Raw genomic sequence first — 27,861 nt, 5'->3', positions numbered from 1 at the left:
TCTAAATCCCTTTAGCCAAACTGAAAAAGACTAAATCCTTTCAAGAACAAGAGAAACTAGTTGTGTCTTATCTTCATAAGACGCTGACTAAATAACTTTGTCGGATTCATATCAAAATAAAGTGTGTAAGATTGGGACGAAGAATTCTTGTCATTATGCTGGGTAAATGTTTTTGCACGAGACACTTAAGCATGATGCGAAGAGCTGAACAAAAAATCCATATTCACAGAGTGGGGAGAAGGTCCCTTTTTGGCTCAGAGGGATGTCTGGCAATGCTGTATGGATTTCCAAATGCAAGCTTAGCATTGCCAGCTAAAGCCAATATCCCTTGAAGAAGCGCAAACAGAAAGTGATGGATAACAATAACAATTTCAAGAATAATTGAAAATACACAGCAGCAAAAGCCAGGGAAATTTGAAGTGCCACCCGATGGGCTGCACAGAGGTTTGGATTTCTTGTGCAACGCTCTCATGTGTTAGGAAACCTGCATGTGCAGAACCCACCTCTCAGCACTCAGGCTGCTGGGAGCGCACCTTTCAGGTATAAAACCCGATGGGAAACAGCACCAGAGCGGGACCTCTGTCAAGAAGAAAACGTGCGCAGCAATGGATGGCAAATCTGTTGCTGTCACTTTGGTTCTCTACTTGGTCTCAATGGCAGGGTCAGAAGGTAAGAAAATTATTTCTTTAAACTCATGGAAGAAATTAATAAGTACACACACGCAAATTCAAGCGGGCTTGCGTTACGTCCTTGATGGCTTTTTGCAAGAGAAGTACATCTTCAGTAAACTGTCATTCAGGAGTAAAAAGGATCATTTGTACCTGTTAGGATGCTGTGGATGTTTCCAGGAGTAAAACATGCTTCTGTCTAGAAATTAGTTTATTCCTATGCCACAGTATATGCTTTTCTCTAGATTTTAATAAGTGTTGGAACTAAAACAGGACCTTTTCCCCTAAAATATGTCCATATGGCTCTTCTTTCAAAAATTACAATTTTATCCTTCTTGGTAGGCAGGTTGATGAGCAAGAATTATCCCGTTTGCAATAAAGAATAAAGAATATGAGCAGATGATCATGGCAGAAACTTAGCAATCCAAGTGTAAATTCAAATGCGCCTGCACACCAACAGCTCTGAAAATGCTGTGTTGTGCAGATGCAGTTAATTTTATCTCAGCATCCAGCAAATCAGAGTGTCAGAGGAACAAGAATGAGACTACAGGAGGGAATGCAGCTTGCTTCAGGGGAGCAAATAAAGAGACTGTTCATGTACCTAGACATAACAGAGTTTTGCTCCACAGGTAAGGCCCTGGAGAAGACAGATGAAAGAGGCTCCCAATGCCAGTGCATAAGCACACATTCCAAGTTCATCCCTCCCAAGACTATTCAGGATGTGAGATTAAGCCGAAGAGGACCTCACTGCAAAAATGTGGAAATCATGTAAGCACTTTTCCTAAACAGCATCTTGCTTCCTACAGGAGGAACCGACTCAACACTTCTCGTCCTATTTACTTATGTATTTTGAGTGGCAGGAGTCCCTAGCAAAGCCTCAGAGACATCAAGTATCAGGAGAGACCTTATATCCAAAGGAATAAGCTAATTCCCAGACAGCGTTACAAGCAGCTTCCAGACAGTATTTTATATCTCTTTCTACTGTTATCTTACTTACAAACATCATTAGAGGGGAGAATTAGGTTTGCACAACACAGGGCACAATTAATAACTTAGACAATGAAGAATCAATCAAAGATACGAACTTGATCCTCTTGACATGAATTAAAACCATTTCCTCTGACTTGGCCTGCATGTTGCAAAGTCTGAAAGGCCCCAAGTTATTTCCCGTGTCAGAATTGCACATGGAGCATTTCCCTGTTTGAGAAGTGAGGAAATATGGATTATGCTTCACGTGGGTACAAAATAAAAGAATACGGTAAGCTTTGTTTAAAACCACTCCTGGAACTAATCACAGAAGCAGACCAGTGCAGTCAGTAAACAGAAGGGCTCTGTCAGGCTTTTGTGCTTTCCCTACGCTTTCTTAAGCAAATAGTGGTTGTACAATGACACCCTCTGTGTAGCACTGCATGGCACTCCGTTCCACCTCACTAGGAATTGGTAATTTAAGCCAGGTTTAGTTAAATAAAGTACTTTGCAAGATAATTAAGTTCCTGAAAGGTCTGCCAAAGCATGGCCAGATAGGGAACTGAAACCAAATAGAAAATTCATTAGGCTCATTATAAGATTGCAGCATAAACACCTGTATTGACATCATTCATAAAATTCCCCAAACACCTAAGACAAAACCAAAAAGGTCCTTCATCTACTGGCTAAGAGAAATTTCCAGCCATTAGAAGAGTGGGGGACACACCTGGCCTTAACTTCTCTGCTCCTTTCTTGGCAGAGCTACGCTGAAAGATGGCAGGGAAGTGTGCGTGGAACCCGCTGCGCCCTGGATCCAGCTCACCGTAAAGGCTCTGCTGGCCAGGTAAGTTGTTTCCTTTCCTAGAACACCTGCACTTAAAAGCTCAGTTTAGAGGGCTACTTAAATTCATGGCATGCAAATGTCTACCCTCTTCAGACATTAGTAATTCCTTCCATCAGTTCTCTCTAAAGCAATATTTCTACATGCCTGAGGCGTGAAATTGTTTCCTTTGATATCCTCCTGGTGTGATAAACCACCCAAAAGGCCATGGCTATAATGCCCCTAAATCTCTGCTGAGAGGCAACACATTTCATGTATTTGACACTTCCGAAAATCAAGGTCTCAAAGACTCACTTCCCCTTCCTGGGTATAATTCAGACATGCAGCTGGCATTTCCAAGAGCTTTCACTGCTGTGGACAAGGACAGTCAAATCCCTACTTTGCACACAGGCAGACAGAAGTTCTTTCTGTTGGAGCAGTTCATGCAGGAACGGTTTTGGGTTTTGTTTCTTGGTTTTTTTTTTCTTTGCACAAATCTCAATTAGTTGGTAGAGTAAAAATAAGTCATTAATGATTCCTGAGCACTTATTGCTCTCCCTTAACTTGTATATAAATAGTAATTGTCTTTTAAATTAATTTCTGAATTTGCTTTATACTTAATCTAATTACAGGGCCAGGGACAATGTTGAGTCACCAGTCAAAGAAAAGTCAAGGAAGAATAAACCTTGGATTTCTGCAAGCATAGGAAATGAGAGAAAACATTGCTGCTGAGAATGCCATCATTTCTGATGAGAATGCCCCTCTGCTACATTACTACAGTTGATTATTTTTCTTTCCATGAGATGGTTGCTGATTCATCTTATTTTCTTTGCTGTTGCTCTCTCTAAACTCCTGTCTGTCATAGATCAAGGAGTTCAAGGTTAATGAAAGTGTTTAAGTGTTGTAGGGATGAGAATAAACAAGATGAAATGAGTTACCCTCTAAGTAGTCCTTACTTAAAGCAGAAACAGAATGGATACAATTAGCAAACACATAAATAAACACATAAGGAAGCATCTGTAGCTTTGAAGGAAGTGATCTCTCACACACTCGTTGCAGTTGTTTGAAGGTGAAAACAAGACTGTGGATGTGGCAGGTCTCACAGGTAGAGTCAAACTGCCTTTCTGAAACCCTTTCACAGCCCTCACTAAACACTGGAAATAATGAGGCTCATCTATAAAGAACTGCAGAAGGACCTTAGAAGACTCACTGATTAAGCAAAAAACTAGCAGGGGAAATTCCCTGCAGGAAGTAGCCGAAGTGATTGACATAGGAAAAAAAAAATACAGAAGTAATTTAAAATTATAAATCATAGAAGTAAAATTACAGAAGTAAAACACTCTAGGCTGACCATCAGCACACAGGAGAGAGATCTGGGGACGATGCTGGGTGTATGATAAGAATATCAGAACAGGGAATGAAGAGTGTTCATAAGTGACTTTAGCTAAATGGTATTTGACTGGGTGTAAGGAAGGTGCCAGCAAGCACGGGCTGATACCTAAACTACCTCCGGTCTCATCAACAGTTGCAAGTCAGTGTAAGCCTCAGGGTAAAGACTGGGAGCTCACGGCTTTCGGAAGAGAGCAGCTAAAAATAGGGAGACTACCTCACCTGTGTTACCTCTATTTGTTGTGCTGCAGTTTCCACTCACAGACAGGAAGATGCAGACAGGGAGACACATATATACATATATATCAAGAGAAGTTTCAAAGTCATATTTCTGAAGAAAATAACACATTATTTATTTCAATAGAACAGAAAGTATTAGGTCAATTTTTTTCTCTCATGTTAGTTCACAGATTAGTCTGAGTTGGAAGGGACCCATAGGGATCATCAAGTCCAACTCTGACAGGAAAGGCCAATATGGGGATTGAACCTGTGATCTTGGCATTATGAGCACCATGTTTTATCTGACACACTAAGAGACCACATTTTTTTGTTTTACAAAAGGATTTTGCAGCTTACATATTTATCCTGTGTTGTTTTTCCAGAGTCCAAGGGAATGCTTTTATGGCTAAACATTAATGTTAATGTGCCAATTCCCACTGATTTATTAGACACACACGGTGAGGGTGATGGAGGACTCAAAATTGCCATGAGTGCCCTGTGGGGTTCAGTCTTGTGAGCCCCAGGGTGGGAGGTGGGGTTTGAAGTTTGACCCCCAGCAGCCCCCTGACCAAAGCAGCTCTGGACTCAGATCTGAATCCATGAGTTGACTGAACAAATCCACTGTTCCTTCCTGCTGCTGCACCAGCAGGTTTTGGTGAGCAGCCAGATTTGACCTGCCCATCAGCTTGAGATCCATTGGATCATCAAATTTACTCATTACAGCTTTTATGCCAAACAGATCTCACTTACAAGAGACAGAGATGAAGGTGTGATGTGTGTTATGGCCACTGACCGCTCCTAATTTAATCAGAAGTTCCTAGCATGAACTTTTTAAAACTTACCATGTGTTTCCTCCTGCCACTTCCAGGTCTTACCTGAATACTCAAAATGCTTCTGGCTGAGCTGATGAGAGGCAAATGCAAGTAAGCAATAAATGCAGCTTTATAGAGCAGGTAAAGACCAGGTGCTGCTGCCTAACAATTCTCTAGGTGGACTTAGTATCTCTTCTGTTCATACCAGGTAGATAAATTTTATTTGTAGTATGTATATTTGTTAAGATTTTCTAGTATTTTATGTTAACAGTACAGGTAATATTAATGCATCCTTTTCTAATATTACTTGATACCTTCTATTAATATTTTCAATACATTTTCATATTCAGTTGGAGTGAATGAAACATTTCATTTAATCCACAACAATTTTTAAAGTGGAAGCTACGATACAGAATTGAGTCTTTACAAGCAGAGCTGAAATATGTATCCAAAATAAATATGCAGTAACATACTGCTGTTTTTATAAATACATGCATTAAAAGGCAAATCAGCTTAAAAGCTGTACTGCTACTTTGTGATTCCAGAGGGATTCAGGAAAGTCCAGCACTTGCTGTGATCTGACTAAGGCCACATAATCATCTATATTTAAACACCAAAGTTTGAAAAACCCCACAAGCTGACCTAAGCCTTTCTCCTCTCCTTGCTGTAACTTCCTCCTATAGCAATTCTGATGTCTAGCAGATATTTTGCCTTTTACGTGTCTGTTCCCTAAGCTTTGCCTCATTGCAGACTTCCACAAGTGTTTGCACAACACTGGGCACAGCTTCTGAGCAGCGGAAGCGATTATTTCCCAGCTCCTGTATTTGTCCCTTCAGCTCTCTGCAGCTCAAGTAGATGGCAGCTGAATGCCAAGGCCCTTGTGGGGAAAGGGAGGTGGTTTCAGAAGACAGAGTGAGATTTTCCCTGGGTACAAGAGTAGCTGGAACAGGGGACACACAGGAGGCAGGAGTTGAAAGGCAGGCTGAACCTTCATTCCAGCAAAAGCTTTGCCTCCTGGGCCTCTGGGTCTTGTGTGCACAGCTTCTCAGGGAAGAGGGTGGAATTTGTCTAAAACAAGACAGATTTGTAATTTTCTCAGAGTAACATTATCAACCCAGGAGCTGGAGCATTCCTCTGGACCTGGAGCGACTCAGACCAGTCATGGAGTGAAGCTCGGCCTCAGTCCAGCTGAATTCCCCTTAGTGTGTCCCCGGTGTAGGGGCATCCTTTGCTACATCCAAAGATTAATGGATTGCAGTCAAGATCCTAAAGGATGCCCTTTTAACTTTTGTGCTCATTAGACAAGGTGATGAGTCATGACAAACCACTAGTTTCCATCCTGCAACATGGAGAACACAAGCTATATCCTGCCTTAGAACATGGGCACAGGAGGTATTTGCTTCCTTTTTAACAGTCTTTCAGTAACCAGGCTGTTGTGTAAGTGTTGTCTTGTTCACTGCCAGCGTGGTTGTTACAGAGTTTAGCATGGAAGGTCTCTGCTCGCAGCAGTATCAGCCCACTCAGTGACGCCATCCTTCAAAAGGAGCAGCAATTCCATTTGCACAAGTCATCTCTGATAGCTGGCAGGAAAACAAGCTGCCAGAATCCCATCATGGATTTGCAGTTCCCATGACAAAAGCCTGGACAAGATCCTGGGCTCAGTGTTTAAGGGATGTAGGGAGAACTTGGGCAAAACATGGCACTCCCAGAAATGCAGCTTAGGAGTGCCAGGCCTTTGGGCTTGATCTCATGCCTTGACGTTTTCATGCCTCAGTTGTCTCTCTCACTCCCACTTCACACAGTCCCAATGAAACTGTAACATTGGTAGAAAAGTGCAGGGATTTATATTCCATTACAAACATCCTGCTCTTTTAGACAGATACTCACTCTTAGTTCAGGGGCAGGGCCCATCATAGGTGAAGCAGGCTCTTGGCTTCATTTCTGCCCTGGGGATTTCTCTGGATCCGTTACTGCCAGACGTAGGAAATAGCTGAGCCTGGTGGTCAGGAGCACAAGCACTCACTGATTTCACTTGGGGATTTGAAGGGGAATTCTCTCTTTTTTCCTCAGGTATTAATAACATTTCAGCACACAGCAAAATTATGTAATAAGGCTGCAAATAGTAACTAAGAAAAGTGGGATCTCTAATCAAATACTTATTTAACCTCTGCGTGTGTGCATACATTTGTGGAGACACAGAGAGAAATCAGAAGGAAAAAAAACAGCAAACCTTTCCAAATGAGCTGGTTAAAACTCCAGCATCTATAACCTGGCACCAGTGAAACCATACATTAATATAACACAACATATACATCATAATAGAACATAAGCAATAAAACATAACCTTAAGTTCCTAGCAGAACCCTCTCCTGGCTCACAGCTTCAGAGAACTACACGTATTTTTCATTGAAGTTCTCTAGGAGACACAGCTGATGAGCAGCACAGCCAGGAGTCAGAATCAGCATCTTTTGTCAACTCAGTATCAGGTAGGAGAGACAAAGCTGCTGGATCTTTTCCTGGGACAGCCCACAAACCAATGGTAAACAAATGAATTTTTATCAACAAGTTCCTTTTATCAAGTTAATGACAAGTGGTACACAGGAAACTAGAATAAATTATGGGCAAACTATTCCATTCTAACGGTAAATAAATTGCAATGCTTTACATGCTAAAGATGATTGAGTTTTTATGAAGTCCCCAGATTTGGGGAGAAGGGCCTCGTTCCATCCACAGGTCCCAAAACCACAAAGCTTTGAGTCTGAAGACAACAAGCAGCAAAAATCATCATGTCAAAAGGGTGATGCTTTTACTGCACTGAAACAGAAGGCTTTCTCCTAATCACACACATTCCAGCTGGGTTTAAAAATACAGATCTTAATTTAAGCAAAAGTTCAGCATTGGAGCCCATCTTCCCTTGGAACTGTCTCCCTTGCAAGGTATTATCTCCAGCCACAGCAAATAAAAGCTCAGCAATCACTCAACAAGGTTCTCCAACAGAAAAGTCTGTACAGTGCCAGGACTCTTGTGTTCCTTTGCTAGGACCTAGGGTTGCTATCACTGAAAAAGATTTCAGAAAAGACATTAAAAATGTCTGGACTTAATGGAGGAAACAAAATCAGTTGTGTCCAGCAGGTCATGCTGTTTAGTTTGCATATAAAGCTTCCTCTGTTTATCATTCATTATGATAAACATATCATTATCAATAATACACATTTCATGTGTAACATGAAAAGTACAGGTATGATTTTCAAATCCATTCAGAATTCAACGTCTGCTTTCCACAGAAAGCTTTGAATACTGCAGAGTCAATTCTTTACTAGTCACAAAGAATTAGTGATGAATTTACTTTGTGTCATGCTCCTTGAACAGAGGAAAAAAAATAACTAAAAAGAAAACCTTCTATGCCAAAATAATGCTGAGGTAAAATCCCAACCTAGTAAAGAGCTTCTCAGTAATTTCAGCACTGCCTGAATTCCACTCTGGTAGCTTATAACAGGTAAGCAGAAGCTGTCACTGTAAGTGGGAGTAAGAAATTCAGTATCTCAAGTATAGACCTGAAATATCTACGAAGAACAGTTGTAACATTGAAGAAAATAATAAGTGATAACATAAATGTAATTGAATCCGTTCTGAAGTTGTATTATTGAACAAGGATATGCTTTAGAAAAAGCACAAAACTTACAAGTCTATTGGAATAATTGGAATGTGTGACTATCATAGATATATTTTAATAAATGAATACATTGTATCACTATCTGCAGAATAATTCCTCGTCATCTAGGAAGAAGTTTCACAACAGTCATGTGACTCATTTTTACTGCAACTGGGAAATTCCTCTAACGCAATCTCCATGCCAGCAGAGTACAGAGGCTGGGCACAAAACTGTATATAAGCAGGAATCAACAATCCTCACACACAGCAGGAATCAGCGATCCTTTGGGACTCGTGATCACAGAACTAGACCTAAACAACCCAGCGAAAAACTCCTGTCCAACCATGAATGGCAAACTCGTAGCTATCCTGGCTCTTTTCCTGATCTCAGCAGCTGTGTCTCAAGGTAAGTAAAGCTTCCCAAAGTCCCCTTGGCTGCAGTTTTGCTGAGACATCAACTGAGCTGCTTGTCCTTGCAGAGTAGCTTTCTATTTGTCTCACTGAATTAGCCTCTTTTGAGAGATTTTCAGCACCTCTTTTCAGTCAGAAATCTATCATTGTAGACCTTGGACTGAAGAGCTACTGACATCTTGTGGGAAAAATTTTAAGGATGCAGTTTGCATTTGTTTCTGTTTTAATTGCAGTGTATGTGGCTACAGAGGTTCTTCTGTGGTTAAGAGAAAGATTTTTGATCTGAAGTATTTTAATGTATCTCTCCCTTCCCACACAAATAACAGTTTATCATGTTTGTCGCTTGGTGGTCATGCCACCTCAAGCAAGTAATACAAAGTGGGAAAGGGAGAGCAAGCAATAAGAACACAGAAACATGGGCAAACCTCCAATTAATGAACAAATGCAGGGCTCTGTCTTTTGCAGAGTGGCCACATTTTTTGAAACAGATATTAAAGCAATGCAATTAACCATACCGTGTAGTCGGTAGGGTTAGTAACCACAAAATATGTGGGTTCAGTTTTAAAAGATTTGTTAATTTAGTTTCCAATATGCTTGGGCATCAGCTCCCCTGCAACCTAAGTAACCCTCCCTATAACATGAGGATTTAGGCAGCTTGGACAAATGCAATGTTTTAAGTGAGAATGTTGTGACAAAAGAACAGCTGTGCTTTATGTCTGATACACTGACCATCAGAGCACCTGTCAAACCCCGATCTGCCTTTTCTGCTCACAGGTAGGACCCTGGCAAGGATGGGAACGGAGCTCCGGTGCCAGTGCATAGCCACTCATTCCAGGTTCATTCCCCCGAAATCCATTCAAGATGTGAAGCTGACACAGAGCGGCCCCCACTGCAAGAATGTTGAAGTCATGTAAGTAGCTCTGCAAGAGGTTCCTTCCTCTTCCCCTGCACTGCTGCTGGGCTTTTAGGCTTCACATGTACCACAGTCAGCATGCTGAACTCATGCAGTCAGACTTGGTTTTTATTTTGGGAGAGATGGTTTCAAGTGCAACACCATGTTTTCCAGCATCTCCATGACCTTATATACTCCTGAAATGATCACTGTTTATCTGTCAGGGGACATATTAAGCATTCTTAGTAGTAGAACGTGAATTTCATGGACTTGTCAGCTCTTAGTACACAAGGTAATGATGTAGTTTGAATCCTGCATTTAATAGGCAGGCAGACTCAAGGACAAAAACTAAATTCCAACAAGCAGATTTAGTGAAACAATGAACCAACCTAGCCTGGTCTGAACAGCACAAAGGCACTAAAATGTTAAAATCCTTATTCTGCTCAAACACCTTTTCACCATTGTTTCACAGTTTCAATCATTGTGTAAGAAAGCTTTAGTAGAATAAACAAATCCAAAGCAAGTATTCATATATAGAGGGATTTTTGGGAATGTGTGACTGCTTTGAGAGCAGACACAGAGACTCACACAATTCTGGATAGTTCAGGTCTCCTCAGCTGTGTAACACACAAAGTAAAACAGCCAAGTCTAACCTAGTTGGGATGAATTTATGCTACGTGATCTAAAAATGCCAGATCACGTTCTGTGAGTGAAACAAATCTGTGTAGTAATTTCCTGACTTTTCTTTATTCCCTGTTTTGCAGAGCTACTCTGAAGGACGGCAGAGAGGTGTGCTTGGAGCCCACTGTTCCCTGGGTACAGCTGATTGTAAAGGCAATTCTGGCCAAGTAAGTCCCATTCCCTCTCTCTCTGGGCAGCTGAGTGGCAAACCTCCCAGAAAAAGCCAGTTTGTAGGATTCCATAGTAATAGTTCCCATTCTTTCTTAATCACAGTTAAAGAACAGAGAAGCTTCCTGCTTAATTATAGGATCAGTCTTAGTTATTCCGACTGTGCTTCAGGGTCCTTGCTCAAGCTGCTATGTCAGTACGAAAGGGAAGCATAGGAGTGTTTGTCTCCCTTGGAAAAAAAAGGCTTTAAAAAGTCACCTTCCCCTTACTTGCTAATTTTGAGCTAATGAGTTTCTTGCTGTGAGTAACCCCAGAAGCTCCCAGCTGGGAGCAGACATGTAGAGTTTTCCCAGCTGGGCACCAGACATGCACACGCTGGGATTTCAGTAGTTGCCAATTCTCCCTGTGCTTCAAGGTAGCACAGACAACTGGAAGGAGACCCTGCATCCAAAATTGTTAGTGCAATGGTAAGGAGTGGTGTCTTGAACCTTCTTTTAAATTATCCTCTTCCCTCACCTCTTAACAGGGCTCAACAAAATTCTGACTCTCCTGTCTAAGAAACACCGGGACAGAAAAAAATCCAGGAACTGCTTCTGCTCCTCTGTCAAGGGAAATGTTTGGGAAGAGCATCATTCAAGCAGTGCACCATCTTCCACATCCTGCATCGGTGTTACCATGTTAATTATGGAAGCTTTTATTTATTTATCTATTTATTTAACCGTGTGTATTTAAGGAAGTCTTTCACAATGGTCAGTGTTGTCCATGGGACATGCTGCCCACGGCACTGAAGGAAGAGTGGTTTGCCGAAGGAGATTGAGAACCCTTGGCAGCCACTTGAGCCAAGCATATGCAGTGAGGTGCAATGCACCTGCAGCACAGCTTATTTACACTAAGCCTGATCATTTTGCTATTTCACCAGCAAACTGATGAATCCTCCTGCTCCCCTGGAGTGCACCAGTATGTTGTGTCAACAACAGCTTTCTGAAGCACGGTCAGCCTGTGGCCAGACTGTGAACTGTAATGTCTAACTTGAGAAACCTAACCTACAGAATGTGTAAGACTGTATTTGGTATTTATGTATTTTGATTTCCGTGGTATTTATAAGTTTATTTATTGACCACTTTCTATGTAAGACAGAAAATAATTATAATTTATTTAATTTCTACTGGGTTTTTCATTCCTGCTATTAATTTCTGGAGAAATATTCACAATCTTATTACTCTGTACTTGATCGCATTTTTAATTAGCTACTGCATCAGCTAATGGAAAAAAACTGCATTTTACATAAATTAGAGTTTGATTGTGAGAGTGCAATTATTCCTATAAATGTACTATTAAAAGTTTTATATATAATTTTTTTTTTTGTTATGTGTTTGATCTTTTAAATTTTCATTTGTTTTATTGGAAAATTTGGCTTCATTTTTGCCAGCCTGATTTCTGAAACTGAAAAGAAAATTTTTTAATCCATGGTACCATAACTCCCCCTGTTATGGTAACCTGGCACTCCCAACTACACTAACAGACTCTTAGGGTAGGGTAAATGGCTCACTCTCCTCTTTTCAGGCTGTTCCAAATCCATGGGGACTGGTGGGCTCTGCGGCAAGGCCCCTTCTTTAATTCCCTTGCAGATAAAGGAGTTTTACCCCCAGCTGCCTAAACACTAAGTGTCCACTTCAGCCCCACAGCTGTAATTTTTTATTACAACAAAAGGCCACTCACTATCTGACCACTGAAATGGGGACTTGCGACCTTTACTTTGGACACCCAAAGAGCAAGTACTTGTCCTGGTGTAAAAACTGTTTCCTATTCTGATCCCTGAAATGCAGGGTATTGACCACATGATGCCTGCCTCTCTTAAAAATCTTCCAGAAGGAAACAGGGAATAAGAGAGAAAAGGGCATACGTTTAAAGGCTTTTAACTAGAGTATAAGTCTTTGTTTAAGGGCTGCACATTTTTATTTCACTTTTCTCTACAATCTAGATATTAATAAAACAGCAGAAGGGACTGCAGAAGCCACGGGGGAGAAGTGCACACATTGCAAACATGCAGACTGTGCAGTCAGCGTCTGTGTGCGTACATGTGCATGTCTGTGTAACACAGCAGGCAGCCGTGATTAAGGGTCAGGACATTTGCACCACAGTGAAAGGATGGACCCTGAGATCTCACTGCAGCTAGCTACGTGCTCTTGTCCATCTCCTCCTTTTCCCAATCTCATGAAAGTCTCTGCTCCCCTTGGTCACTTCATTTAGTGTCTAAACTGTCCTTCTACAGGACTGTGAGAAGACCATTCCACTTTACAGCTGCCGTGCGCATTCATCACCTTCCTTTCATTTCAGTGCACTCCACGTAACGAAATGCAGCAGAGGTGTTTACATATCCTTTCTGTCCTCTGCTGTTCTCTTGGCCCCTTACTTCACCTTCCTTTCAAACCACTTTTGTTTCCTTCTTCCACCAACAGGTTCATTTGGGGGGCAGGAGAAGTGGCAGCTACCAACTGCCCAAGAAATGACCTCCTGTCATTTCCCTATTCTCAAACTCCCCTTCCCATGCCTGGTTGCTGGAGTCCTGCTCCTGTATGGAGAACTGCAATTTGTCCCCTCGAGTTTCTGTGGTTGCTGTCCTTGTAATAATGGAAGTATATTTCTCTCTAATGTATAAACACTGCAAACTATAGAGGAAGTCATAGGAAGAAATACTGGAAAGTCCCTGAAAAACACTTCTTAGAAGAACGGAGAATACAGACATGAGTTTCTTGGCCTCAGCTTCTGTCTGTGCTGAATATTGGCTAACATAAACATAATATTGGCTAACACAAACATCCTGGTTTTGTGTTAGGTGACAAACACATAATCCATGCTTTACCTGCTTTTGATGCTTCCCATTCTAAAATGGTTGCTTTTCTTATGTTCTTAGCACACAACAAGGGAAAACCCTATTTTCCCCAGGAAAATCTTGCATAGGACGGACTTTATATTGCAGATAGGTTTCAGGCATTTATTCTTGTTTAGAACGAGATATCATGAGCAACTCTACAGGAAATGGATCCTTTGGAAATTACACAAACTGCCATGGAAACTTTGGGGTCAGCACACAGGCATTTTGTTTGTGTGCGCACAAGTGAAACAAAAATTTTGCCACCTATAAAAATAAGCCTGAGATTTCTGCTGTTGAAAACTGTAATGAAAATTTACTTTAGTATTACCTGCAGTTAAAATACTTCTAGGAACAGTCATTGGTGCCAGTCATTGCAAAGACTGCTTCACAATTCCTGTGGAATTCTGGAGAGGGAGACTCTGCGGAAGAATCTGGAAGGTTATAGTTATAAACAGGCTCACTGACACTGTTTCCTCTACCCTTCCATGAAACAGGCAGCAGTGTCTCTACAACTTTCTGCAAGCAGATTTCAACTTAGCTATGCTGAGTAACTTTTCATCCTTATGAAATACCATTTATTTTAACAAGCATCACCCTCTAATGGGTCCAATTACTTTATTCCAGGGAAGCTCAAAGTCACAAGGACAATATATGTTCGAAAGGAAAGGGTTGCAGTAGGTTTCCCAGATCCCATCTCCACCGACTCAACCAAAGACACTAGCAGAAGTGTGAAGCAGGACTGCATCACCCAGAGTGGGCATTAGCAATTCCAGTATCAGTCTGTCCATTTCTCCTATTCCTTACTAAGAGGATGGGTGAACTGAGGAAAATCTAATCTTTTTATCCTTTGCAGAAATCCTTTTTCATACATAGACACCCTGTAAAAATCTGTGGAATTAAGAAGTTGTTAGGCAAGTGGCTTGAGAGCATGTTTGGACCCAGTTAATCAAATTTCCTCCAAAGGAGCCTTCAGCTCTTGAGAAGGAGAGTTAAGCAGCTTTTCTGACTCAGCTAAATACAAAATGCCAGAACCCCAAAAATAATTTTTAAGCACTGAAGTAACATTTACACTGCACTTCTAAGATTCATGATTTCTAGCTTTTTTTCCTTGCAATAATTTTCCAGAATGATGAAAGCTTCATAGCTCATAAGAGAAGCAAATGAAGAAGAAAAGTCCACCCTCTTAGCCTGATTTTTTTATTAAAGATGTATATTACATGTCTGCACAGAAATAAGGAGACTTCAAAAATACTGACAATTCTTCTTTTCTTCTTCTGTTTCCAACTTTTTATGAGTTTGCAAGCAGACAGGAGAATCAGAATTCAACTGTTGTGCTAAAAGCAAAATATCAATAAAATTGCAAAAGCTTGAAATACCATTTCAAGTGTGTGTGTGAAGTGTGTCTAAAGCATCAGTGGCAGATTTCATGAACAGTGAGACAGGACATGAGAGTGAGAGCATGGACTGAAGGGGTTTCTTTTTACATGATGCAGAATTTTGTGAAGGAATAAGAATGAGACTGTGAGAATGTGAGAATGAACTAATGTGGGGGGCCAAAGCAGAGGCACAGATGAAACAATTGCAGTGTGGTTAAAGGCAAGGTTTCTAACTGAAAGCCAGCAGCTATTCGCAGGTACCCAGAAAAGCACAGCCACCTGCCACAGCAGCAGATAATCATGAGCAACAGAGGAGGGACTCCTGTTCTCCCTTTGGTCAGGCTTTTGCAAAAGTAAAAAGTAAAGGAGAAGCAAGATATAGTAAGCCCAGAAAAGGACCAAGGAGCAGAATTTGAAACGCCCCCTGCCATCTCTTGCTCTTACTGAAAAGTAAGAGTTTGTCCATGCAGGTGTCAGACCTCTGTGTGAAAGGCACTTATGCACTCAGTACAAACAGTGAAGAGCATGTGACTTGTCAAAAAACCTGACTCTGTGAAAGCTCTGTGTTTGACTTACCAATAACCAATAAAGGAATGCACTGCTACCTGGCTGATTCATTGCTGAGCCAGATGCTGCCAGCAGCAGACCAATAACCAAGCCAATAGACACCCCCTTGCTGACTTACCATATCCCTGTAGTCAAAATTCCATCAGCTCCTCATTTTCTGCTTTCTTCTCTGCTTGGTACCTCACCTCTGACAGCAAAGCCCGTCATTCTGCAAAAGAAATTTACGCAAGCACTGCTCACCATGATGGCAACCTCAAGGAGAAGAGCCAAAGAAAACAGGCTTTGCTGTGGCTGGTTCGTATTGAACACTGCAGCTTCACCCACTCCTTGTCATCACCAAGGAAAACCCAAGTGGTTTTTGCATACACAGATCTTTCACCTAAGTCAGCAGGAGACTCAGCTGAGGAAGGAACATGGGGAAGAGCCGTCAATCTACCTGCACACACCTGACCTGTGTCATTTCCATGTCGAAAAGTTCTCACAATACTATTCCTGCTTGGAGGAAAGGATGAGGAAGAGCATGCAGTGTCTTCTGATCCTAAAATGACTATTAAAAAAAGAAGAAGAAAATGCATGAAAAATACCTTGTACAGTTTGTTTCAAATGGTGCGTACCAGGAATACAAGCCAGGGCCATCCAGATGCAAAGTCTGCTGGTGTTGGAACACTGGACAGTGTTCAATGCTCCCCTAGAAAAATGAGGATTTGAGCAAACCAAAAAAAACCTCATTAGAAAGCAATGATTTTGTCAAATTTAAACTTGTTTCAAGCCCTAAGGGTAAAGTTCATCTAAATTAAACTAATCTTAGCTCACATCAAAAGAGTATTTGGAGCTAAGCAAAATTGTTCTTTTCAGTCAATGTCCTGATCAATTTCATTTTATGGGCACTTTCACTGTTTAGAAGAAAACCAAAGGTAAAAATGTTGAATTTCAGTTCAATCAAATGTTGCATTTTTTCAGTAGCCTGTGTTCCATAGAATGCTCCTAGCTTGTTTACTCTCTCCTGCCACCTTAGTTTACTCCTGACAGCAGCACTCACTAGCAATTTTAATTTCTTAGTTCTTAAGACAGAAAAAATGCTTTGCTCATGTTTGTTGCCATAACTTTTAGCACAGTGTGTTGGCATAGTCCTGTAGCCTGCATGTATTGAACCAATTTGGAGTCACACCACCTGGAAATTTAAAAAAAGGAAGAAAACAAAGAAAGAAAGGCAAGATAATGGGGAAGATAACCACTGACAGTAAACCCAGTGCTAATCACATTTACAAAAAATGTCATCAGCATGTTTCCTCAAAACACCTCCTTCTCTAGACACGTCCCTATAACAAGCTGAAAGGACACTTGTCCCTCTTGCTGCTTTGTAGGCGATTTTGGATAAATCAGTAATGTTTAAGCAAATTCATAGGTATTATCTTTCCTTCCTTTCAGCAGATAGCAGTCATTTTTTGTTGCCAGGAACAATCCAATTCATTTTACTGCAGAGTCCAGATGCCCTGGAGACAGAACCTGCGTGTGGCACTCAAAGGGCTGTAAGGAAGTGTTCCCTGAGATGGCAGCTTCGGCATCTCCAAGGGTGGAAGTCCACTATGAGGTCTTCGTTTTTCCTTCATTGCCACATAGCCAATGAAAGGAACAGACAGGATTAAAGCCTGGGTGTCATGAGAGAAGAATTCAAAGATTTAGCGATGATGCCAATGAGTGTTCCCATTTTCTTGTGGTCAGATGTCTCGTGTCACTGTTTTCCGAGTGATGCCATCGCTTTAACCAAAAGACCACAACTATCCAAAGCACACTCCCAAAAATTACTCAACTCCATTGAGTCTGAAAACTGAAATTGCCTTAAGCCATGTTGGGGGGAATGCTGATTTTAGGGCCTCGGACTAGGTTTTTTGGGGGGATGAATAGTTCCTTTTATAAGAGACTCATATTTTCTTTACTTCCAACTATCTGCAGATGGAAAAAAAAAATAAAAAATTATGTATTTATTTCCAAGCAGCTTATTTCCAAGTTGACTGAAATCTTTTTCTATCAGGCTAAAAGCATAAGGATGGGAGGAATTTGTTTGCACAGCTTCTTTGAGGGGTCCCCATGGGAAATAAAGGCTTCACCATAGTTAACGATGTCCTGGTAGGGGAACTGTATTTTACTGCATATGAGCTGTTCAGCTTGAACTGAAAACATGGATTTACATTTTCAAACTGAAAAAAAAACCCCTGTTTTTTAAAATCAATCTCTTGGTCATGTTCCCTGGGAGGCCCAGGTATTTCTATCCACTGCTGGCAGCGTATCAGTGATTCTATTTCACTTCTCCCATGCTTGGGTAATACCACGGGAGCAACAGTTAGCTGTTAGAGGATACGCTGTAAATAAGTGTAAATAAATGTAAAATGGATAGATTACACTGTATCAAATCTGTGCGACCCTCTGGAAAGGTTTAAGTCCTGCTGTCAGATGTCAAAACCAGAATTCAATACAGTTATACCTGAACTCATGTGCAAACCATACAACCAGGATGTGCCCCAGCAAGCACAAAACCTGTCTGCAGGACCTAAGAGCCCAGAGCAAGCAATCCCTCAGTGTGCTGAGTAAAGGGGTGCTCCTGAAATTCACACAGATCCAAGGGCAAAAGCCTGCAGGCAGTTCATAGGATGAAGAGTATTTTCTGCTGCTGCTAAGTTCAGGAGGAGCTCTTCCTGCCTTTTAGAAGCTGTGATGACCTCAAATGATTATCAACTGAACAACTGTGTGGGGGTGGAAGGAGTCACACCGTCGTAATCTTTGTCCGGGATCATGCCTGCCACTAAAAAGCCTCAAGATTCTTCCTCCTCAGCAGAGGCAAGAACAAATTGCTTAAACAATTGGGTTCCAAACTCAAAATAAAGCCCCTCCTGTCCTTATGTGTTAGGTGTAAAATACCAGAAGCAATGAGTCCACCACCAGCTACTCACTTTTTGGGAATTATATGTCCAGGAGTCCCACTAAGCAAGGTGACTGAAACTACAGTCCCTGCAGTGCCATCAATGATCTCAGAAAAGGTAAGCTGGCACCTGAAACTGAAAAACAGAGAAATGATGGCCAAACACATGGATTTCAGAGCCAAGCCATTCTATTTGCCAAGGTAATGCCTGAGTAATACAAACACATTCCTTTTATCTATCAACAGTGTGCGTGTGCGTTCACGCTCTGATTCCCAGCAGTGGGCACAGGTGAAGAACTTCTAACCCTGTGGAAGGGAAACAAAAAGACCTAAGGGTTCCTGAATGTTCAAGTTAGCTGAAGGTGCAGGAAGGCAGGCAGGAAGATACTGAGCACCATTTGCTATAGATCATTATTTTAAATGTGAATTTTCACATCTCAAAAGGTATTAGAGAAATGAGCACACAGCACACACAGAGGTGTGTCACGATACAGCTGGCAAAACGGAGTGGGGATTCTCCATGACACAAGCTGAACAACAGGACACTTCTTACATCTTCTGGTATTATTTTCAAGGGCATACGGGCTGGAAACATTTCAAACCTTGAGAAACACACAGGGAAATTGAAGGAAATAAAACATCTGATAGATACAAAACGTACTTTGCACAGAACTGTAGCTTGAAATCTGGTTACTGCCTCCAGCAAATATGTTTGAACTTCATGATAGAGCTGGATCCACAGGAGGATTCACATCAACTCATCATAGCCAGGGAATACTATGAAACATAGTGGTATAGGTAAAAAAAAACCAACATATATAAGACATAGTGAAGATAGTGAAGATGAGAGGATATCAGCAGTATATACCCTCTGACTTTAGACAGTACTAGGTAGCAGTGACTTGACATTTTACAGATCAGAACACAAATTGTTCCTTATCAAAACTCTGGAGGAAATAATACTGCTCCTTCAGAGACTGGCCATGTTAAATGGTTTCTAGGCCATGATAAAAGTTCACCTTACATTTGTGTCTGGGACACATGCTCCAAAGTAATTCTCATGCACGTAAGAGAAGTCCTCACTTGTTGAAGTGAGACATCCCTTGTTTAATTATCTTGTAGCTCTCCTCGGCCTGCTGCCAGTGAATGGCTCCCACTACAGGTGCCAAGCCAAATAAATACCTGCTGTGGAAAGGCACACAGCCAGAGTCTGCAACAAAGGAGCCAAATCACTTCCTGCAAGTGATGAATTAAGGACTGGATAACTTGAAGGTGACAGAGCCATGGGTTTATTCTCTTCATGTACCTACTCAGGGCCTGCCTGAGCTGGGACTGCTTTCTGTGTCCCAGTAACCCCAAGACCCACGCTAAGGACACAGAGATTTGACAGAATCACAGAATCCTGGTCTATCTTCACACAGCAGCTTCTGCTAAAGACGTGGGTGACTTGAATGGGAACTTGAGTGAGGCAAATACAAACACTGTGGTCAGTTCTGTCCCGGCTACACTGACACCACCACTCACAATAACTAATTTTAATTTAGTTCAAGAGGATCTTCAAGGTCCCCTTCCAATCCAACCCATTCCATGACTGGAATCTGTACCACCTGCACCCAGTGCATGGCAAACTTTTCCATAATGAAAGAGATAGGGCGGTGGGCAGGGAAAAACTCAGCTGTCCAAAGTGATGCTGTCTGCTCCCTGTCTTTTCCATACTTGCTAAAGGAATTTTGACAAAGGTGGTGAAGGGAGACAGGGAAAAGGGTGCAATTCAAGAGAGTTCCTCCCCAGGTCAGCCTTGCTGTTGCTGTCATCTGGACCAAAGAGACCTCACTCACATTCCCACAGAAGGGAGCTAGGTGCAATATCAAGTCTGCAGGTACAAAGCCTTGCCCAGGCAGATGGTCTTGCATGTTGAAATAGTCCCAGAGACTCCCATTTCCCTTGTTCCAGGCCTGCTTGTGCAAGTACTGACTCAGAGGACCAAGCTCTGCACCATCTGATGCACTGCACGGTGTCCATGACCTGGCTGCTGCTCTTCTTGGCACACGGCTCTGAGGGAGAGCTGGCCACAGAGTTTCACACATTGCTGCTCCATGTCTAAAAACAGTCTCACACTCCAGGCCCCAGGAGACCTGTGGAATTTCCTCAGCAGTAACTGCTGTGGAATGAGTCTGATGGGTCAGTTCTAGTGAGCAGTCATGCAAGCATAAAGCCAGGAGCTGTCACGTAAACTGTCCTTACTCATGTGTACTGTCCAAGCACAGTGTGTGATCTGACTGTGCATGAGTGACAATGAGTGATCTGCTCCCCACATCCATTCAGAGCTGGATCTGCCAGCCACAGCTGCAATGACCTGGAGCAGATTATCTGTGCATCATCCCACCTGCTTATTGCCTCAGCTTGCTGCAGCTGGGCAGATCCTTCTTCCTGCCAGGAACATGGCACTTCCTTGGGACCACCATATGGGGATTGTGCAGTCCAAGACTTGCGTGGCTGTAACACGGAGGGAATGGTAATTCCACCTCCATGATCTCAAGGGATCCCAGTGAAGGTCTCTAACCAGTGCCTGCCCCTAAACTGACCATGTAACTTCCTCTTAAGACCAAGTTAAAAGCCAACTGCTTCCAAGGATGCTGTTACCAAGCTGCATCTGGAAAGGGGTCCAGATTAGTCATTAGGTATTTCCTGATAACATGGGGCAGTCACCATTTGCTTGTGACATGCAATCTCCCCCAGGGCTGATCTGAGGGACTAAGCCAGCAGCTGCATGAAGCAGCTGAGCTGTAGATGATGGAGCCCAGGAAGGAGAGTCTTTATGTCCTTTCAGCTTGCAATCTACCTAATCCCTTGCCATGACTGCTTTTCATGCTGTACCTTATCTGTTTGGTTTTGTTTTGAGACAGCACATCTAATCTAATCTGCATTCAGGCAGATGAGGGAAGAGACACAGCAGCCTGACCCTGGAACAAATTAATGTGCTGAATCCCACTCATGTTCACAAACATCTGAGGAGGAAAACAGGTCGGCTACAAAAACCCCAAACAATCCCCAAAACAAGACAAATAAAGTGAAATATTATATTTCTTACTAAAAATTAATACAAAAGAAAGTGTGCTGACCATAACTGATCTAAACCTATATGTAACTAAAGTTTTCTAAACTTTAGTTGCATCTCATGTTCATTAAAAGTTCACAGTAAACTGCTATTTTGCTCCTTTATAACAGAGTTCAGCAAAATGCCTGGACAGAAATGAAGAAAAAGAGAGTGACCTATGTGTGCAGAGGAGTGGAACAGAAGGCTTTCAGTAGAGCAGTGTAGGTATGGAAACCTGAGGGTCTCCTAGTTGCAGAAAAAAAAAAAAGATTTCCGGTTTTCAAAAGCTGGGTGAAGAAAGGGGTGCTCAGGGGAGCAATGCCCACTGAATAAGAGAGTGTGGCGGCACACGGTCAGGCAGCAAGACAAGCTCCAGAACCAAATTCCAAACTCCCCTTTGGCTCAACGCCCTGTACCCCGAAAGCTAACGGAGAGCCCTCACAAAAAAGCCTCAGCTCCTTTCAGAGAATGGGGTCCCAGCGGATCCTGGGCGATTCTCGGGAAGGAGCAGTACCACGCTTCCCTCGCTCCCAGAAGGATCCCCTGTGCCGGGAGCGGCCGCTCCTCTCTCTCCGCCCTGCTCCTTTAGAGTCGCACACCCACCGATGGAAAGGGGCCAAAGGAGCACTGCCCGCCGGCTCCACTCCGGGAAATTCCCCGGCAGCTCCCTGTAGGGAATAAAAGCACGGGAGGGAAAGGGAGCCGTCCCGCCGGCTTCTGCACCCTCTCCGCCGCCAGCACCAGCCATGAACCCGCACCTCCGCATCCTCCTCCTCCTGGCCGCCGCCGCTCTATGCCAGGGTAAGCGGCCGAGCCGGGCTCACCCATCCTTCCGCCGCCGGGCCTCGGCAGGGGTGTCTGAGGGGCCAGGAGGGTCGGGGGGTTCCGGGGCCGAGGCTCAGAGAGCTCCTCCCGCCTGCCAGGTGCTCCGCTGGCCGGGGAGCTGCGCTGCCGCTGCCTGCGGACCGTGTCGGAGGTGATCCCGCCGCGGCGCATGGCCCGCCTGGAGTTCCTCGCCGAGGGGCCACACTGTGCCGTACCCGAGGTCATGTAAGTGCCCGACCCCGACCCCGACCCCGGCCCCGACCCCGGCCCCGTCCCCGGCCTCAGCCCGTCCCTGTCTCGCCCGCAGTGCCACGATGAAGCAGGGACATATGGTCTGCCTGAACCCCTCCGCAGCCTGGGTCAAGCTCCTGGTCACCAGGATCCTCCGCAGGTACCTGCCGGGCCAGCTGTGTCCAGCGCTTGGGGCCAAACTTAGCTTTTGGAGGGGCTTAAACCCGAGAAATATGAGCCACATCCGGCTACTGATTCCTGTAGGGAATTCTGGTTAATTAAGCCAAAAATGTGTCCAGAAAGCGGCTTCTTTGCTGGGGAGGAGACAACCCAGCAGGTTTTCAGGGAGAGTATCACAACAAATGCCTGATTAATTACAAATCTAGCCACAGTACGTTCCATCATCACCATCAGGCATCTTTTCCACAACTCCTGTAGGATTTATTATCTGGTGTATGCAAGAAAACCTATGAAAAAATTTCCTGGCTGGCTTTACAATTTGAATTCTGCCCATTGCAGCTCACCCAACAAGCTCTGAGGGAAGGAGTATTTCGGAATGAAGCTACCTGTTTGCCACCAGATAACAGGAAACAGATGCTATGAGAACACAATAGCTCAGCTCTCTGGTTTTGATGAGTTTGTAGATCAGATGTTCTGTGTTTCGTTCCCTCTCCTCGTGTTTGTTATTTCCTAATCCTATGTACGGTTTTATTGACTGAGATTAAGTGATTGAACCCATTTGATAAGGCAGTGGGAGCTTTGCTGGACACCTCTCAGCAACATCTCACAACTTGCTCCGCCTTTGTGCAAGCTCCTTCTTGCCAAATCCTATTTGCCAATAAGTTATTTTAAAACTTAAGCATTAATATCTGAGAAGAGGATAGGCCCATCGTGAAGAAGAATTTGCAAATGTCTGCAGAGAGTGTGACAGGAGAGGTTTGAATGGATTGTGCCGGTGCTTGGGGGTAATCCTTCTGTCAGGAATAACAAGGGTGCTGTCTGGCACTTAACATTTCAGTGCCTGTTCAGGATCACATGGGAATAAAACCTGGTTCAAGAAAGAATGTTTCGCCAAATCTCTTTTTCCTACTCGGACGCACCAGCCTTTAGTGCAGAATGCCTTGGACCTTTTTTCACAAGACACCATCTAATGAAATCACAAATTTTGCCTCTGAAGTCTTTTGCCCCTATTCAATACTTAGAAGAGTTTAATAATTTCTATGAAATTGTGGGGGGTTGTGCCATGCCTGGTTTGGTTTTTAACCGGTTCATGTTGAGGTTGGTTAGCTGGTTTGTTTTTAAATGAGTTTACATTAAAGCATTTGGTATTTATGTGCAAGATCTAAAGGAACAGTAAATGTTCTGGAGTGACTTAGACATTTTGTGTCTACTTGTATGACATAGTGTCATAACTCATAAAGAATAACTGATTTTCATTATTCTGCTTTGGAAAATTGTATGTAAAGAGGTGGATTTCTCCTGATAATGTAACGAAACATATGATGCAATAAATTTTTTTTCCTGTTGAAAAATATCCTGTCTTTTTGTGAATTCCATGTTAAATGGACCTGTGTACCCATTGGGCTAGTGGGATGCAGGGAAGCAGTGGCCTCTGTGTACCCAGGGATTCCTGGACACACCTGCAGATCAGTTCTCTCTGAAGTGTCAGGGGCACTTGGCACCAAGCAAAAGTGTTTCTACATTCAGAGGCACATTGCTTCAACCCTCTGATGTGAAGCTGATCTGAGCTGCTGATATGAAGAGAGATTAACCCCAGGATGGGTGTAGTGACCCCCTGCAATCTGCAGGAATTTCTATTTGGGTTCACCTTGAAGTGGGCATTGTTTAAACACATTTTGCTGGGTGGGAGGGAAGGAGCAACAGTGTTTTCTATGGTAAGAGACAGGAAAAGGTTGCAACAGTTAATTTGTTCCCAGAAAAGAAAAAAATGCTCAGGTCCCAGCTGACACTTCTGAAAGCCAAGCATCCCCTTGTCTGGATCCTTCAGTGCACATTCCTAGGACAAACAATCTCTTGTCACTAGGGTCACGGTACTTGTTTAGTGACAGACAAATCTACTGCTGTCCAACAAAACCTTGTCTGAAAGCATAACCACATCCTGGCCTTGCTGACATGGGTGAGTTCTCCTGTGACACCTGAGGAAAGCTTGGCTCATCCCCAGAACATGGGACAGACAAATGCAGCTGTACGGAAATCTGTCTCCTTTACCCACCCATGGGTAGAGTTCTTCCGTTTCCTTGTCACCATTTTTTCCCTGCCATTTAAAGGTGACCTGAAACTGTCGCTCCCTCTTCAGAACCTTGAGAAAGTCCTGCCTGCACTGGCCACCTCTCAAAAAACTCCAGTGTGTCTGCACACATAATGGCTTTCCCCTGGGAATGGTGTCTTTCTGACATGACCCCACTGCCCTGTTACACCATGTCTGTCTCAGGAATTCCAGAGAGAACTACATCCAGCTTCACTTTATCAGAGCAGCAGATATTTGCAAAATCCCAAGGCAGATTTTTCACTTTCCCTGCCTAGTACACCCCAAAGACCATGACTAAAATGCTGACAATAACCAGATTCTTTTAGAAGCTGAAATGTCAAATTTACCTGCAGAAATAGATGCCTATTTTATATGCTATTTTTGAAAACCATGGCTCACTACAAACTTCTACAGTTCTTCCCTTCTGCTCTATGTCATATGTTTTTCTTCAGATGCAAGTCAATCTACTAAAACAGCAATGGAAATGTCTTGTGCAACTCCGGATTTTTGCCTCCCACCCAGTTTTCAGCAGGAAAGTACATTGCCCAAGAAAAAAATGCTAGTAAAACAGGACACATCAAAAGCCTCTCAGGGTTTTGAAGTCCTCATGGGGCTCGGGAATCGTTATCATCCATTCTCTGAAATTCTCAAGATATTAAGCATGAATAAGGTTAATCTTCACTGCACCCTATGAGGTTCACATAAGTGCCTGTAGATAAGACAAATGTACAAAGTCACAGTAAGACTACCATTGCAACTTAAAACTACATTTAACTCTTGAAATTGTTTGGGTTGTTTTTTTTTTTTCCCATGGAACTGGAAAGAGAGTTTGGTTTCCATGTAAAGTTCCAGCTTTGAGTAAATAGCATATTTTGTACTATAATGTAACGAACTTGATGAACCAAAAGCATTTATAAAATATTTGGAGGAATGAATAGGAGATTGCTTAGGTCTCCATAGCTGCAGACTAAGGAAGCAAAATGCTTTCATGGAGAAAATAAACATTCTTACTCTGCAAGGGTACTCAAAAATTATGACTGTCACGGTCTGAATAACATGTCAGTCGCTTACAAAGACCTGTCTAGACCTTTATAGGAAAAGTCCTTGAAAAATATATTCCATTTAACACTAAAAATAGAGGAACATCTGCTTCTGCAAAAACCCAGCCGAACACCTTGTTCCATGGATCTGAGCTCACTATCCTCTTCCACAGACAAAGAGCGCACTCAGAAGCTGTCACCCGACAAGACAGCAACAATAATTGCAGAGTTTGGGGTTTTTCACCACTACTATTTGATTACAGAAGCTGAACACATTGCAAGTGAAGGCGCTACACTGAAAGGGGTTTCCACGGTCAGGATAAATAAAAAGCAGGTTCTTACGCCCTCTGCAAAAAAAAGCAGACAAGTTTTCTTAAAGAAAACTCCCAAATGATTGCGGACACTTACCTAGATGAACTCCTCCGCCCTCAGCTCCGCCCGTCCCGGCTCCTCCCCTCACGGCTCGGTGGCGGCGCCACTCCCACCTGTGCGCCCCGGCCGACTTGGCTGCGGCCCCCACAGCCTTCTTCTTCTTCTCCTTCTTCTTCTCCTTCTTCTCCGCCCTGCTGCCCCCGGGCCGGCAGGGGTCGGCCAACCTTCACCTTCCTCCCGGCTCCCAGGGCCGGCTGCAGCGCCAGCAGAGCCCCTCGCAGCGCCCATCGGGGAGTTTTTCTCCTCGCTCCTTCCCCCCTGTCCCCCGGTCCCCCCGGTGCCCCCGGTCCCCTCACGCCGCGGCGGGAAGCGCGCGACGGGCAAAAAGGGCGCGAAACGCCTGAGGGGACGGCGAGGAACATTTTATCGGTATTTGGTGGGACATCGAAGGTGAAACAAAGGTTCTAAACTACTTTTAGAAATTAACTAAGTATCAGTAAAAGCAGTGATAAACATCTATAATGCCACTCACAAATATTACTGGATCACTTAAATGCATGTTTTCATGGAGAAACAAGGAAATCATTTTGATCTGATTTATCTGAAATAGCAGTTTCTGTACTACAAAATAAGTAATAGACAATCATAACTATTCCTCCTAGAAGTAGTAACAACTCTTTCTATATAGTCACAGTCTCCCAGTTCTCTCAGATATTTGCAGAAGTGAGTGCTATTTTGACTTTTTCACCGGTTTTCATCATTAGACAAACAAACCAGGCAGACGGCAAGGAGCGTAAAATGCGCTCTAAATTTAAGCAGGTTCTTGCTGAGGCTTTGCCATTTTCCAGAGCGGTTCAGATCAGCTCCGTTTGTAATAGAGAGGAATATTTGCTTTTCCACGACTGTGACTCATTATAGGACTCTGCAGGAGCGACAGTGAGGTGTCTCGTCGGTGCTTGAGCTCCTTGCCAGGACCATAACAGCAGAGAGCAGGGATTGTCAGCCCTAGGAAGCTTCTCTAAAGATTGATGGACGTATCCTAATTGGGTTTAACCCGTCTTTTGGGTTATTCTAAAAGAATCGTTAAGAATTACAGATGTTGCCAAGAGTTCTAGTGTGTAGTCTAACCGCACATTAAAAATTCTGTGTGATAAGGGGATCTTCCTGTGGATCTTACATTAAAGCTTATTCTATTTAAAGAAAAAAAAACCACAGATTGAAATTATTTTTTTTCTGATAACAAATCATCAAAACGAACACAACATTTTATGTTGCTTTTACTTGGGTATGCAGATAAAATTAGCACTGCTGCTGAAGTCAACCAAAGATGTCTTTATGAATTTAAAACAAATCAAATCCACATTGAAGTTCCCAGCAATCCCCATACCTGTTATTTCCATTCCCTTGTCACTTGCCAAACCATTCTTCTTTGGTTTTGATCTATTTGATCTATTCACCAGATGACTTTAAGGTTTGGGATAACACTCATTTACAGACAATACCAAAAAGTAACTTCACTCCGGGACAGTCACATAACTAAAAAAAAACCCAGAAAATTACATGTCAGGTCTCAATTTTCAATGTACTTTTTCCATGTTAAAAGTTCAGCAAAGAT

The 27,861-nt window shown here is 42.9% G+C and overlaps 3 protein-coding genes across 3 annotated transcripts; all 3 read left to right on the top strand.

Annotated features, from left to right (window-relative positions):
• Window positions 1-529: 529 nt before the first annotated feature.
• LOC102111480 (interleukin-8-like) lies at window positions 530-3,387 on the top strand. The gene is made up of 4 exons (XM_005531763.3): window positions 530-669; window positions 1,298-1,436; window positions 2,395-2,478; window positions 3,087-3,387. Exons 1-4 carry the CDS (start codon window positions 606-608, stop codon window positions 3,184-3,186), a joined length of 387 nt encoding a protein of 128 aa, XP_005531820.1. The 5' UTR covers window positions 530-605; the 3' UTR covers window positions 3,187-3,387.
• A 5,412-nt stretch (window positions 3,388-8,799) lies between these two features.
• Window positions 8,800-12,020, top strand: LOC102107861 (interleukin-8). The gene is made up of 4 exons (XM_005531743.3): window positions 8,800-8,931; window positions 9,711-9,846; window positions 10,593-10,676; window positions 11,204-12,020. The coding sequence occupies exons 1-4, from the start codon at window positions 8,871-8,873 to the stop codon at window positions 11,232-11,234; spliced, it is 312 nt and encodes a 103-aa protein (XP_005531800.2). The 5' UTR covers window positions 8,800-8,870; the 3' UTR covers window positions 11,235-12,020.
• A 10,219-nt stretch (window positions 12,021-22,239) lies between these two features.
• LOC102111299 (growth-regulated alpha protein-like) lies at window positions 22,240-23,931 on the top strand. Its single transcript, XM_014260403.2, has 4 exons — window positions 22,240-22,310; window positions 22,433-22,559; window positions 22,642-22,725; window positions 23,085-23,931. Exons 1-4 carry the CDS (start codon window positions 22,256-22,258, stop codon window positions 23,101-23,103), a joined length of 285 nt encoding a protein of 94 aa, XP_014115878.2. The 5' UTR covers window positions 22,240-22,255; the 3' UTR covers window positions 23,104-23,931.
• The last annotated feature ends 3,930 nt before the right edge of the window (window positions 23,932-27,861 follow it).

This window comes from Pseudopodoces humilis, chromosome 6, assembly GCF_049639895.1.
Source record: "Pseudopodoces humilis isolate 2021_Gansu_Grassland_sample_001 chromosome 6, ASM4963989v1, whole genome shotgun sequence".
NCBI classification, from domain to species: Eukaryota; Metazoa; Chordata; class Aves; order Passeriformes; family Paridae; genus Pseudopodoces; species Pseudopodoces humilis.
The sequence above is the reverse complement of the archived record's forward strand: the minus strand, read 5'-3'. Positions and strand labels throughout refer to the sequence as shown.

Coding starts and splice junctions, on each gene's coding strand:
- LOC102107861 (XM_005531743.3), top strand. CDS start 8,871: ATGAATGGCAAACTCGTAGCTATCCTGGCTCTTTTCCTGATCTCAGCA. Junction 8,932..9,710: donor CTCAGCAGCTGTGTCTCAAG/GTAAGTAAAGCT, acceptor TTCTGCTCACAG/GTAGGACCCTGGCAAGGATG. Junction 9,847..10,592: donor TGCAAGAATGTTGAAGTCAT/GTAAGTAGCTCT, acceptor CCTGTTTTGCAG/AGCTACTCTGAAGGACGGCA.
- LOC102111299 (XM_014260403.2), top strand. CDS start 22,256: ATGAACCCGCACCTCCGCATCCTCCTCCTCCTGGCCGCCGCCGCTCTA. Junction 22,311..22,432: donor CGCCGCCGCTCTATGCCAGG/GTAAGCGGCCGA, acceptor CCCGCCTGCCAG/GTGCTCCGCTGGCCGGGGAG. Junction 22,560..22,641: donor TGTGCCGTACCCGAGGTCAT/GTAAGTGCCCGA, acceptor TCTCGCCCGCAG/TGCCACGATGAAGCAGGGAC.
- LOC102111480 (XM_005531763.3), top strand. CDS start 606: ATGGATGGCAAATCTGTTGCTGTCACTTTGGTTCTCTACTTGGTCTCA. Junction 670..1,297: donor CTCAATGGCAGGGTCAGAAG/GTAAGAAAATTA, acceptor TTTGCTCCACAG/GTAAGGCCCTGGAGAAGACA. Junction 1,437..2,394: donor TGCAAAAATGTGGAAATCAT/GTAAGCACTTTT, acceptor CTTTCTTGGCAG/AGCTACGCTGAAAGATGGCA.